This window comes from Miniopterus natalensis, chromosome 2 (assembly GCF_054644295.1).
Source record: "Miniopterus natalensis isolate mMinNat1 chromosome 2, mMinNat1.hap1, whole genome shotgun sequence".
In the NCBI taxonomy this organism is placed as follows: Eukaryota; Metazoa; Chordata; class Mammalia; order Chiroptera; family Miniopteridae; genus Miniopterus; species Miniopterus natalensis.
The window spans coordinates 139,043,573-139,057,465 of record NC_142082.1 but is presented as its reverse complement, the minus strand read 5'-3'; the positions used below and the strand labels follow the sequence as shown (position 1 = coordinate 139,057,465).

The following is a 13,893-nucleotide window of genomic DNA, read 5'->3' as shown; positions in this document are numbered from 1 at the left end:
CCTGCTCCCACCTCAGCCATTAGTAACCCGGAGACGCGCACCTGCGTGGAGGCTCTCCTCCAGACCCTGCTCCCTTCCTGAACCTCCCACTCCTGCTCTGAAATGGCGCTGAGCCGGTTATTTATCGGAGCCAGTGCTGCTCCAGAAGGTCAGGACGGTGGTGTAAATAACCTCTTCTCGCCATTTCCCCGTCCCTCCAGAGCCTGCTCCCCTCCCCCTCCTCCACCTTTATTCTCACAAATGAATGTGGCTGGGCTGGCGCAGAGCCTGGCCCTGCATCTTAATGGGGCAGTGAGCTCACAAGATGGATTTAGCTGGGGGTTTTATGGTTGCCGCGGCGACAGGAGAATGCTTTGGTTTTCTTTCCCCCTTCCTCTGCAGGATTTTAAGGAGGGGGAAGTGTGGGGAGCTTTCCTCTGCACTGCTATTTGAAGGGTCTCCTCAGTCACCTCTGCTGCTCATAAGATGGGCCCCTGCAATTCCAGGATTCAGCAAGAGAGACCGCATTTAGGACCTCAGGAAAGGATGAGGGAAAGAAGGTTAACGAGTGCAGAAGAGCCTCTCCAGTATCAAGACATGAAACCTAGAGTTGTCCAGTCTTGCCTGCTCTTCTGTGAGAACCTGGCTATTAAGCTGAGTAACTATGGGGCACCTGTGCTCAGGATACCCCTCAGCAGATAGAAAAAAAGAAAAATGCTTGGGTATACCATCCCTGTATTGAAAATTGGCATATAGAGGCTTGGATGAGGGGTAGATATGTGTCTTTGCCTATCTGCAATGGGGAAGAGCAGTGTCAGGCACTACCATCCTGATATTCTTACACATCACTCAACATTGACCCTGGGCGGGAGGCCTGTCAGTGTGAGAACTGAGAGGTGATCATTGACCATGTGGAGAATGGAGTTCTATCCAGTTCTCAAATTTGAAATTCTCTGAGCTTGTTTCCCCAGCCTGGCCTGTTTGAACTTTTCTTGCCTTCTCTTTCCCATGGACCTCTGGTGCCCTGACCTACCCAGTCCTCTGGCCAACAATTTTTTTGCAAGACTATGAGCAAACCATCGCCTGCACTGACTAAGCAGAGACTGGGGAGCAGGGTCTGATTATCTCCCTCCTTTGGTCTCTTTCTGTTTGATTCTGGGCCTCTGTCTCTGTTTGTGAGCCCTTCCCTCTTCCCCAGGGAACCCGGGTAGCCCCTCCTCCCCTCGCTCCCTTCCTCTTCTTTGGCTGGGAAAGTTACTGCAGCCTGAACAGTGCCAGACACCTGCCTGCCAGATGTGGCGATTCTCCATTCTTCTCTTCCCCCTCCCCAAATGTCTATCCTTTCCCCACCCCACTGAGCTCAGGCAGAGAGAGCCCCCCCACAGGGTGATTTAGTGCCACAGCCCCTCTTCCTCATCTACCCCTCCAGTTCCTCTCCCTCCCCCTGGTCCCATGCCCCTCCCCCCTTTTTTTCCACCAAGTCCTGCAGAGTCCTTACTGGTACTGCCTCCTCCCACTCCCACCCTGGGGAGCTGGCTGGTATAAGCCCCAGCTCCTGGACTGGAGAATGAATGGGTGGGGCAGAGGTTATTGGCCTCTGTTTCACCCATGGGAGAGTACATCAGCAGGACTGAGGACAGTGGCAGCCAGAGCTGATGTCATTCTCACTGGTGGGGAGGGGAGGTGGTCAGGGAGGAGGAGGTGAGTGGGGAGGGAATGGGGAGGGAACCAGCTCTCCAAGACTGCAGAGGAGAAAGAGGTCTGAGAGGTCTTCTGAAGTAGGCAAGAGAGCTCAGAGTTGTGGCTGCCTGGTGGACATCATATCTTTGTTTCTCTGGCTGGTTTCCAGATCTTGTCTCTGGATCTGTGTCTCAATATGACTCAGTAGATGCCCCTCATCTCCTCCTCTTCAGATTGACCTAAAACACACACTTAAAGGGAACTCTTAGTCCTTAGCCTTTTCTCTTTAGTGTCTTTATAAATCTCTCTTCCCTCCCATTTCACCCCTCCTCCCTTAGATGAGCTCTCTTGGTCACAGGCCTCCCCCACCCACTTTCATCCCATATCATAATACAATATGATCCCAGACCGCCCACCAAGGCAGGGACTCATTCAGAGCCTCTTTTCTCTTTCCCATCCCTCCTTGAAATCTGACTGTCCCCCTGGGCCAGGCAGAGGTCTCTGGGGGTGGCAGTGAGGTAGGGGGATGGCTGGGCCTAAGAGGGCAGAGGTAGGGCAGATAGAGAGTCTAATGAAGTAGGAGAAGGGGGAGGAGTGGGGCAGGAAGATTGAAAGAGAAGCACAGTAAGAAAGAAAGTGACTGAGAGACAAAGGCAGAGGCTAAGAGTTAGCAGAAAGCCAGCATAACAAGCTGGGAGAGTGAGAGAAACCCACATAGAGATCAGCAAGACTGGGAACAGAGAAAAAGAATGGAGAGAGAGAAAGCAAGGAAAGCCACAGCTAGAGAAGGCAGCTGGGGAGGGACTGGGCAAGGGGCAGGCTGGCTCTCCTGGGCTCTCTCCTTCGGATGGACCATAAATCTGTGTGTGTGCACACGTGTCTGTCCATCTATGTGCATGTGCACACTGCACGTGTGCAGGGGTTTGTGGTGGGCATAGGGATGATTCCCACAATATTCTCATTCCCCAATTTCTTTCAAGGGCCTCCCTCCTCGAGGCACCCCACACCAACCCCTCATTTCCCAGTATTCCTGGTGCTCCAGGGGCCATTCCAAAGGTATTTCCACATCTCAGGAATCCTGGCTTTCTCACTTGGAATGCAGACCTCCTGGAATGTGCAGCCAGAATCTGTAGAATCAAGAGGCCCATCCCCTCACTGCCCACCCCCCCATGCCTGCTCACCAGCTGCTCCTGTCCATCTTCTCCTCCCACTCCTGTATCTCTCCCTCCTCCTCAATGACCCCTCCCCCAGCCTCTTACCCCTAGCTGGCTGGGGCCCAGGTTGGAGGGGAGACAAAGACAGGATTTATCACCAGGACGGAGAAGCAGCCAGAGACCAGGGCAAGGGCAATGGCTGACCTCTCTGGGATGGGAGGGAGTGCTTGGCCAGATGCTGGGAGGCTGGAAGCCTGGGTTCCAATGGCTCTTGCTAACAATCCCTACCTTTTCCCATTCCAACCTTGTTCTCTTCCTTGTCCCTGAAAACTTAGGAAACAGAGAGAGGATGGCCTCCAGCTGATTTTAGGCCTCTGAAGGAAAACCTGGGAGGAGATTGATGTTTTATGGTTATTCTCTTATGGATACTGAGGAGGATTTGGAAACCAGGTAGCAATCACACACCCATTATTTCCAGGACTAGAAAGAAGTTCAGGTTTAGTATTGCAACAGATGAGATGAAGAGGGACTTCCTCTAAAATAGAGGAACTTCTCTCAAGAACAGGCCCTGATTGCCAGTAGAGAGAGATAAAGGTAATTATTGGTCCAGAAAGATGGGAGATAAGGTCTCACCTGGAAGTAAAGGAAGAAATGGAATTCCCCAAGGGTTACTAGCTCCAGTCCCTCTGAGGCAGCCTTCCTTCCTGAGACCCCCGCCCCCCCAACTGCCTCCTAGGAGGTACGAGGCTTGCAGCTGGACCCTGCCTTACAGTAAATAGACTATTGGCCTGAAATTGTCTCTACTCAGCAGGCAGGGTGTGTACTCAGAGAGGGAACTGTCTGATCCAGGAGTTTCCGAGAAACCAGACCATATATCTTTTAGTGGACAGCTCCTGTAGCTTCCCTAGCTGTCCTTGGAGGCCCATCAGCCCCTCCAACATCTTGGTGTATTAGAGGCCTCCACAAACCCAACTCTGAAGCTCTCGCACCCCTTTCACCTCCTGGAACCCAATATCCTGCTTCTTGCCTTCACCCTACTGTCCTGGGAGAAAGCTGTTAGAGTTATATCTAGTGAGAAGACGGTGGAGGGAAGAGAAACTGAGGCAATTTAGTGCTTCCAGATTACCAGTCCCACCAATCCATTCCTATCCAGATCTGGTATGGGAGACCTTTTTGTGGTTTCCTTTTAAATGCTTCTACAAGTTGAAACCATTCCTTCAGTTCCTGATGGAAAGCCAAAATTTGGAAATTTTCAGTAGGAAGGGGTTATGAATTGGGGGGAAGAGACTGAGAGTGTACAAAAGAATTGGGGGGAGGGGTAGCACAAGGTAAGGGAAAAATAAGAAAAGGGAAAAAGAGAACGTTTCATTTTTTCCTCACTCCCCCTTCCCCCAATTGAGAAGGCAGATTTACAGCCTTGGTTTGGGGAGGGGGTGGTGAGCATAAGGAAGACAGATCTGCAGTTCTGCCCTCTGAGTGTCTGGGTACTTAGCTTTAACTCCCCCATTAGCATCAATCCCCATCTTGCTGCCCATCCGTCTTCTGACATCAGCTCCTTCCCCTTTCTGTAGCCCAGGCTTTCTGACCCTAAGTGGCTCTTAAAGGGCCAGTCTAGACTCTTCTCTCCCTCCCTTCTCCCACTCCAAGCAACACAGTCTGGTGTGTGTGTGTGCGCACACGCATGAACTGTGTTCATCCTTGCTTGTGTGTGCTTGGGGGATGAGAGCTCTTCCCTAGCTCTCTTTGTTCTCTTTAGACCTCTCTTATATCATGGACCCCACTTTTTGTTCACTACCTACCCAAGCCCAGAACAAGCCCTCTCACTGGGATGGGGGTCACAGACACATGGCCCTTGGAGCTGAGTGCTGGAGAAGGCATGTGGATCCCTGGACAGATCCTCTTTCCTCCCTCATTTCCTGGAGGCCCAGGGCAAGGGGTTTTTGATTCTCAGCCAGCAGTGGGGGTGGACTGGTTGGGGACTGAGACTCCTTGGAGACGCCCTGAGCCCCACATTCCTAGCCTCCTTTCCCAGGGACCCAGGCTGTGGCGTGTGGGGGGGAGGGGTGGAAGATTTCAAATCTTCCTCTCCCTGTGAGGGAGGTGACTTGCCAAAGAAACCTGCCTCTGAATTTCCTGGCAATTCTGTTCCTCAGGAACTGAGCTTAGGGCAGCAGAGGGGAAACTGGTTTCTCCCTATTTCTCTCTATCTTCTGCAGAAATGCTGTAACTGCACTCCAGGGGCTATGTGAATGCCAGGATGCTTGGAAAGTTCCTCTCCCATCTGCCTTCAATCCTTTCTGCTGCAAAGATCTGTAGTCCTCTGAGGGGCTCTCCAGGAGAGTTAACCCTCCTGCCTGATATGTGAAACTCATTCTCCACCTCCCTCAGTGCTCCCTTCTCTGGTTTAGGATGAGAGGGAAATGGTGGGTGGGGGCCTTGGGAAAGTGGCCACGCTAAAAATAGGAACCCCCAACTGCACCCCCCAGCCCCTTATTTATCACCTTCCAAACCTCACCCTCAAAGAAGCATAAATATTCCTAATTCCTGAAGACCAGCCCTGAACTCATAAATTTGACTGGGGAGGTGGGCAAGGGGGAGGAATGAGGTGTATCGGGAATGGGGAGCCTACTGCAGCCTGGAGGAAGTAGAAAATCTCCTGCAGGAGGCACCTGGCTTGTCCTCTTGCCAGCACCTATGGGTCTTCATTGAGAGGAGGAGTAGGAGTTGTTTCTCTTAGTAGTTCCTCTGAGGATTAGACTTTTCTCACCACCCCGCCCCCGCAAACAAATAAAAAACCACCCTAGTCCAGTCTTCTGCAGTACTTCTCCGTCCTTCTCCCTCCCTCTTTTCTTTGCTATTACCTTCCAGTTCTCCTCTCCGGCTCCTCTCTCACCCCTCTATTGAGCTTTTCTCTAAGCCTTTGCTCCTCTAAGCCCTTTTTAGAGCCACTGTCTGAAGAGCAAATTTCCCTTCTTATTCAATCTGGACAGCGATGTTTGAACGGAAGTCTCTCTCAGTTCCCGATCTCCCCGTTTCAGCCCATTTGCCTCCTTCAATGCGCCCTTTCTTTTCAGTCTCCTTCTTTCTTCTCCTCAGATCACCTCCTTTTTCACTCCCTCGGTCTTTTCTCCTCAGCTTTTTTTTTTTTTTTTGGTCACCCCTTTGGCCTCCTCAGTTTCCCCTTAGCTCTTCAGGTCAGTATCCTCTCTCCTCCCTCCCTGTTCAGTCGTCTCTTCTCCCCTTACTCCACCATCACTCCCACCCCTCAGATTCCTCCGCCCAAATTTACCCCCTCAGACCCCATCCTCCGTTTCAGTTCCCACCACCACACTCCATTTCCCCCTCCCGCAGGGTGAAAGAGGAGGGAGGAGGGGGCTTGAGGAACAGGTAGAGGGAGTGGAGTTCCTTGAGGGGAGGGAGAGAAAGAGGAGAAAAACCTGGGGAGAGGGAGACGGAAGAGGTGACGAAGGGAGGGGCATCTTCACTCCCCGCTGCTCCCCCCTTCCCCGCAGTCGCTGAGCCATAAATCAGGGCCGAAGCGGTTTGGCCAATGGTAGAGTGACTCGTAAATCGGCCTGTCAAACTCAGCCAATGAGAGGCGGCGTTAAATCAAGTCCTGTCAGCGCTTGGCCAATCAAAGGCCCTGTGTTAACCATAAATCTGTCTGTGAGAGACAGCGAAAGAGAGAGAGTGTGTGACCGAGCTAGAGCGGCGGGGGCGGGGGTCAGGGGAGCGGACAGGAGGAGAGTGGAGCGGGAGGATGGAGAGAAGGAGCTTAAGAGTAAAAAGGCGATAACAGAGGTACTGGGAGGTGAGGAGAGCCTGCAGAACAGACGGACAGATGGAGAGACAAAGAGAAGTCTTGAGAGAGAACATCAGAAAGTCATAGATAGAGCTCCGGCGCGACACTGACAGAAACGGGCAAGGAGACAGACACTGACTCACACTCAGGAGGGCCCCCAAATGCACATACTCTCCCGAGACACCCGTGGGCTCCGAATTATGAGGGACTTCAGGCGTGGACTCACGCGCACCATGCACACCCGCCAGAGAGAGAAAGCCTGAGCGAGAATCTTCTTTCTCTTTCCCCTCACTCAGCCCTAATCGAAATTGAGGGGGTGGAGGGTGGGGGAGGGGTGTGTGTTTGAGCTGTAGAGGGTGGGAGAAGAGGGGGTTGTTTTCTTGCTAAGATCTGTCCTTTTGGATCTCAGACTCCAGAGTTTCTTCCTGTGTCCTCTTGAGTCATTTCTTTCCAGCGACTGATAATTGGGAAGTCCCTCCTGAGGTCTAACCTCAATCCCTATTGCTGCTCATTTCTACTTGCTAAAACTTTTAAATTGTTTTCATGGAATATGAAAACTGAACACTTACAAACTTTCAGAGAACTGTCAATTTTCAGAACCTTACAAGGTCTGAGCAAAAGGGACTTAAGGATCAATTGGTCACTTGATTCTAGTTTTAGAAAGGCTGCTGTCCTGTTATGGTTAGATAGGTGGGCTGGTACTGAGGTCAGACTCAGCCCTCAACTCATGCTCATACCACTTACTAGCCCTTTGACTGGAAAATTGCTTAACCCAAATTGCCTATTTATTTATTTATTTATTTGGAAACAAGATATTATAAGAGGTACCTTATGGTAAATTTTGTGGGGATTACACAAATAATATAGTTATAGGATTTATGTGCCCTGTATATTTAGGACAGTACTGGGGCACATAAGAGTGCACCCCACCCCCATCTTTGTACAGATAATAAAGCCTGAGGCCCAGAATGGTCAAGAGTCCTGCCCAGGTTCACAGCTAATTATCAGAGAACCTTGACTGGAACCCTGGTCTCTACACTCCTGGGCAACTTCCAGAACCTTAGAAGGTCTGAGCAAAAGGGACTTAGGGATCAATTGGTCACTTGATTCTAGTTTTAAAAAGGCTGCTGTCCTGTTATGGTTAGATAGGTGGGCTGGTACTGAGGTCAGACTCAGCACATGTTCTTTTCTCTCTCTCTCTCTCTCTCTCTCTCTCTCTCTCTCTCTCTCTCTCTCTTTTTTTAATCCTCACCTGAGTATATTATTTCCATTGCTTTTCAGAGAGAGTGGAAGGGAGAGAAAGAGAGAGAAACATCGATGTGAGAGAGACACATCAATTGGTTGCTTCCTGCATGCGTCCCCACGGGGGCCAGGGATAGAGCCTGCAACCAAGGTATGTGCCCTTGGTCAGAAATGAACCCTGGACCCTTCAGTCCATGGGACAACACTCGAACCACTGAGCAAAATCAACTTGATTTTGCTGGGCACATGTTCTTTTTGGTCCTTTATTGTTCACCCCACCTGTGGGGGCCCCTCCCTGCCTCAGTACCCTTGAACTCCTGAACTTGATTCAGCTTAGGCTGCTGTGATTTTTGTGGAAGAGGTCACTTCAGAAGCTCATGTTCCAGATTAGGAGGCAGAATTCCTGGGCCCTGGAAGTATGTTAAATGTGAGAGTATAGATCTGTCCACCCCACTATCTGAATCTCTCTGGACTTGACTTTGTTCTCTCAAACCATGGACTTGGGGGCAGGGAGGGAACAGCATGCAGCCAGAGCAGTGTCACTGTCAACATGATTCTCCCATTCCATCCCCAGTGCCAGCAGTATGCCCACCCTGACCCACCACCCTAACTAAGTACTGTACACGATAAATATCTCATGAATAATAAATGTATAATTAATTCTTTACTTTTCTTCATAAGTTTGAGGAAAAGGGACCTATACAGATACCCGGGTCTCCACTCCTGCTGAAAGGGGAGGGGGTACCTCTGGACTCCCAGTCCCTTTGACACCTTCTGTCCTCAACAAGGAAGCCAGAAAGAAAACACAGAGAACCAGCGTCATCTGGTGGTCATGGATGCTTTAAGTTCGGGTGTGTGAGTGCACAAGGGTGCACAGGATGTTGGTCAGTCTGGAGGAAGGGAATGGTATGATTTCCCCTCAGCCCAGCCCCTGAGCCCTCTTAACTAGAATCTCTGTTCTGCTTTCATAACCCAGGTGACAAGAGCAAGTCTGGGGGAAGTGAGGGGTCAGGTAAACTAGCTCCATCCAGTGTGACCCTGCAAGGGCAACTAGAACTCTTGTCTAATCATTGCCTCAGCTAAGCTCAGTTCCACTTCCACAGAGTGAGAGTCCTCTCTCATGACCATTCTCTTTGGATAAGGCAAGAGCCAGGGGCTAGCCTCACTGAAGTTGTTATCAAAGCTGGATTTAAAAAAATTTTTTGAGCTGAAAAACATCTGTTTGTAGGGATTGGGGGGGGGGGGGGTCCTGGCAGCAGTAGATAGGGGTAGGGACCATTTCTGGGAAGTTTTTTTAAAAAGCAGATTAATCCTCTTAAACAAACTCACATGTTTTTTACCTAGAAATTCCTCAGCTGAAGACTATGTCCCTGGCCCACTGCTTCCTGCTCTTACTCTGACATGGGTCCCCCCCCCCCCCCCATTAAGTTTCAGTTGCAAACCAACACTGGCCTATTTCCTTCTTCCCCAAAGACCATACCTGAGAATTAAAAGCATGGAATTCATTTATTAATAATTAATAATGCAACTTGGGCAGCCTAAGGCTGAAACATTGAGCAAGAGATAGAGAGGTCTGGTTTGGGGGTTAGGGGGAGGTTGTGTGTGAAAATGGCCACAGGTCTTACTTTCATCTACTCCCATGCCAGCTGGCCACTCTAGTTCTGGATGAAACAGTCCCAGATTCTGGTGAATGGAACACAGTTCTAGCGAATCCTATGGAAACTCTGGAGCCTACGGAAACTCTGGGGTCCTCGTTTTAGGAGGGAGCTATAAGCTTGGCGGAACTGGCGGTTCATGGCTGCATAGAGCACAGGGTTGATGCAACCATTGAGCCATGTGAAGTTGGCAGCAAGCATATGGACAACCCGGGGAGCCCGGACCCTGGCATCCAGGATGTTGAGCAGCAAGAAAGGGAGGTAGCTCAGGGTAAAGCAGAGGAACACAGCAAAACACATCCGAGTCACCTTCCTAAACTCTGATGGAGAGTCCTGAGTTTTTTGGGCTCCTTTAGTTGGCCTGGCCTTGGCAGGTGCTTCTGGAGGGCTTTTATCTGCCATCTGCTTAGCTACCTTACTGGTGCTCTGGTCCCCCACTTCTGATGAGTCTCCTTCCAAGGTCTGGGTGGTGACAGTGCTGACTGGCTCAGATGAAATTCCCTCACTGGGCCTTCCTGATGCCACCCTGCTGTCCAGCTCCTGGAAATGACTGGGCATGGCTTCATCTGTTCCAGCCACGTGGCTGGATGGGATACTTGTCTGGTGCAGCTTGTACTGAGCCAGCGCCTGTGCTGCACGCTTCACCTGGCAGTGGATGAGGCAATAGAAGACACCGACACTGCTGAGCCCAAGCACAAAGTAGATGCCCATGAGGATGGTGGTGTAAGGTCAGCCTCGGATGCGGTCAAAGCTGCAGGTGCAGACTACTGGCACCAAGATATAGACAGACCGGGGGGGGCAAAGCTGGCCACACCCACCACCCAGGTGCCCACCAGAGCCAGCACTATCCCCTTGGCACTGAACACTTGGGGAAATAACTTAGGGTGGGCAATGAGGAGGTAGCATCCCAGGGCAATGAGGCAGAGGGTGAGGATGGAGACAGAGTTGGATGTAAAGAGGAGGAGCCCAAAAACTCTGCAGAAGGTGGCGCCAGTTCTCCAGTGCAGGTGAAGGTAGGTGTCCACAGAGAAGGGCTGGAGAAGGGTGCAGTAGAGCAGATCAGCTACTGTGAGGTTGGCGATAAGCAGGTTGAAGTGGGTACGGAGTTTGGGCTGGATGGCCAAGGCCAGCAGGGTGAGCACGTTGCCCACAGTGCCTGTCACAGCCACCCCCCTCCCCCCAGATAACTGCCACGTAACGATAGCCCAGCACGGACTCATGGTAGCAGGAAAAGTTGGCATTAGAGGTGTTCCACATGATGGAGGCTGAAGGGAGTGGGTAGAAGAGGAAGAAGGAGTCAGAACTTGACTTTGAATTTATATCTCTTGAACTACTCTGGGCCCCTGGACACCTGAACTGCTTTGGTTGCTCAGCAGCCTCGCAAGCCATTCCCAGGCCTCCTCATCTCAAGATTCCCAGCCCTCTCCTTAGGCTCTCTTAGTCCTTTCCCATTCTCAAAGATTCTCCCAAATTCTTATCTAAATATCTCTTAGTCTCTGTACACTTCAAACTCAAGGCCTCATTCAATATTTATCCAGATACTGTCAGTAACCCCAGTGCCCTCTAACATTTTTAATTCCTCCCCTGTCCCCTAATACCGCCCAGGAGTCCCCTCTCTATATCCAGGATGCTGCTATAGTCCTCTCTGCCCTGTTTTGCTACACACACATGCTGGTCTCAGTTTTTTTTCTGTTTTTACCACCTGGGAGATGAAGAGACAGAGAAAGAAAAGTGCACCCATCACAAAATTACTCACCTGAGTCTCCCAGCCTTCAATTCTCTCTCCAGTGGGAGGAGAAATCAAACTCGTTCAAAGGGCAGTCCTTTCTAGTGGGCAGTCAGGCATCAAACAGGAGGAATCTTGCTTTCATGTCTCTTATACTAGACTGAAAAAATAAGAAACTCCTGTTACCCAACCTTAGCCACTTCCTTCCTTGTCTCTGGTCCTACTTGTTCTCTTTGACTAGTGAAACTTGGGCTTCTCTGTTGAAACTCCCCTGCTACTTACTCCAAGGCCATTTCATTCCTTCCTTTCTCCTCTCTCATACCTGAGCTCTGTTTCCTTCCTCTCTTTGCATAGCGGAACACCCATAAGATCAATGCCGAGAATTGTTGAGGCATGGAGACAGAGCATCGGAACATCTGGGCCCCTTCTCAAAGGGTCAAAGGACAAGACCAAGTTCCAGGAGCAAGTCTAGGCACCCCAGAAGCGTTGGCTTTGTTTGGGGTGAGCACTGCTTTCCCTCTTTCCAGGACTTGGAGATGGTTCAAGTCAGAGGGTACCATGTGATATCCTGGCACATGTAGGACATTCTAGACAAAGGGCACAGTATGCATAGAGTCACAGAGCTTTATTATTTTATTTTATTTTTTTAAATGTCTTTATTGATTTCAGAGAGAGGAAAGGAGAGGGAGAGAGAGATAGAAACATCAATGATGAGAGAGTCATTGATCAGCTACCTAGCCCGCAACCTGGGCATGTGCCCTGACCGGGAATTGAACCCTGATCGCCTGGATCCCAGGTCAATCCTCACCCGCTGAGCCACGCCCGGCCGGGCGAGTCACAGAGCTTTAGGTAGAAGTGAAAAGAGTGTGAGGTAGGGAGCAACAGAGAAGATCCCGGAGTGGTGAGCAAGGCTGAGATCAAGGAAGGCCTTGTGTATCATGCTGAGGAGCCAGGTGTTTAAAAAAATATATATGTTTTTATTGATTTTAGAGGGAAAAGAAGGGAGAGAGAAACATCAATTGGCTGCCCCCCCACTCCCCACCAAGGATCGAGCCAACAATCCAGGCATGTGCCCTAGACTGGGAATCGAACTGGCAACCTCCTGGTACATGGGATGATGCTAACCAACTGAGCCATACTAGCCAAGACAGGAGCTGGGGTTTTTCCTGAAGGTGATGCAGAGATTGGCACTAAGATGGCTGTGAGTAAGGAGTGAAAACATGCAGGCCAGAAATGAGAGCAGTAAAGAGGCACCAGTTCTGACAAGAGACAGGCAGGGCCTGAGTTAAGGCCAGGGTAGGCTTCATGGGCATGCTACCTGTGTCATCGCACTGAGCCAAGGTCCAGTGCTTGGTTTAATGTTCTGCAATCACTGTCTTTTTGAACAAGGGGCCCTGCTTTTTTCATTTTGCACTGGACCCCACAAATTATGTAGCCAATCCTGGTTAGGGCAGCGGTTGTGGGAACAGAAAACAGTGATCAGGATCTGTAGGTTGTTAAAAAGTCAAATAGGACTTACTTAGTGACTTCTTAGATTAAGGGTTAGAGAGAGGGAAGACTAGGATGAATCCATTTTCCAGGTGGATGGTGGTGATCTTAATAAGATAGGGAAGCCCTGCCCAGTTGCTCAGTGGTTAGATCCTGCAGAATCCGGGGTTTGATTCCAGCCACAGGCTGCAGGCTAGATCCCTAGCACATACCTCGGCTGGCATATGCTGGAGGCAACCAATTGATGTGTCTCTCTCACATATATATATTTTTTAATCTCCCTCTCCCTGTCCCTCTCCCTGTCCCTGTCCCTGTCCCTCTCCCTTTCCCTCTCTCTCTCCCTCTCCCTCCCTCCCTCTCTCCCTCTCCCTCCCTCCCCCCCCCCTCTCTCTTTCTCTCTCCCTTCCACTCTATCTGAAAATCAATAGAAAAATATCCTCAGGTGAGGATTTAAAAAAAAGATAGGAATTGTGGGGAGTACAATAGGTTTAGGGAGGGGTTAAATCATGAATTCAGTTTTAGACTAGGTTTGAGGTGGACTCTAGTATCCCAGCACCTCTAACCTTAATTTCTTCTAGCCCCTCTCTCTCCCCACATGTGACCCAGCCCCTGTCTTTTTCTACCCACTGTCCTATAGGGCCAGACTTCTGGATATACAGTCTCTGTTTTTTTGTGTGTTTTGTTTGTTTGTTTTTTTTAGCTAGAAATACCTAAAACAAACATGCAAACCCAAAACTCCTTGTTGGGTTCCATTTCTGAAACCACAGGAAACTCCAACCCTAGACTTCACAGTTGACAAACCCAAGAGGTCCCTATTCCCCTCTCCTTCCTCTTTAAGAGCCATCTTCCTCCCTCCTCCTTTAAGACTGAGAAGGGGATAAAGAGGAAATGAGCAAAGATGCAATTCAGGAGGACTCCATGGTTTAATGTTCTGCAATCACTGCCTTTTTGAACAAGGCCCCTGCTTTTTTAAATTTTGCACTGGACCCCACAAATTATATAGCCAGTGATGGTTAGGGCAGTGTTTGTGGATTTTGGTCTGGCCTTTTTTTTTTTTCAGTCCTCACCTGAGGATATGCTCTTATAGATTTCAGAGAGAGAGGAAGGGAAGGAGAGAGAGGGAGAAAGAGAGAGAAGAGAGAGAGAGGAACATCGATTGGCTGCCTT

The 13,893-nt window shown here is 50.1% G+C and overlaps 1 protein-coding gene across 1 annotated transcript; it reads right to left on the bottom strand.

Moving 5' to 3' along the window:
- Positions 1-9,560: 9,560 nt before the first annotated feature.
- Positions 9,561-11,390, bottom strand: GPR84 (G protein-coupled receptor 84). Its single transcript, XM_016217987.2, is given in 4 exon segments — positions 9,561-10,306; positions 10,309-10,684; positions 10,686-10,777; positions 11,269-11,390. Coding segments are annotated over 3 exon segments (1,206 nt in total). The 5' UTR covers positions 10,770-10,777; positions 11,269-11,390.
- Between the last annotated feature and the right edge of the window lie 2,503 nt (positions 11,391-13,893).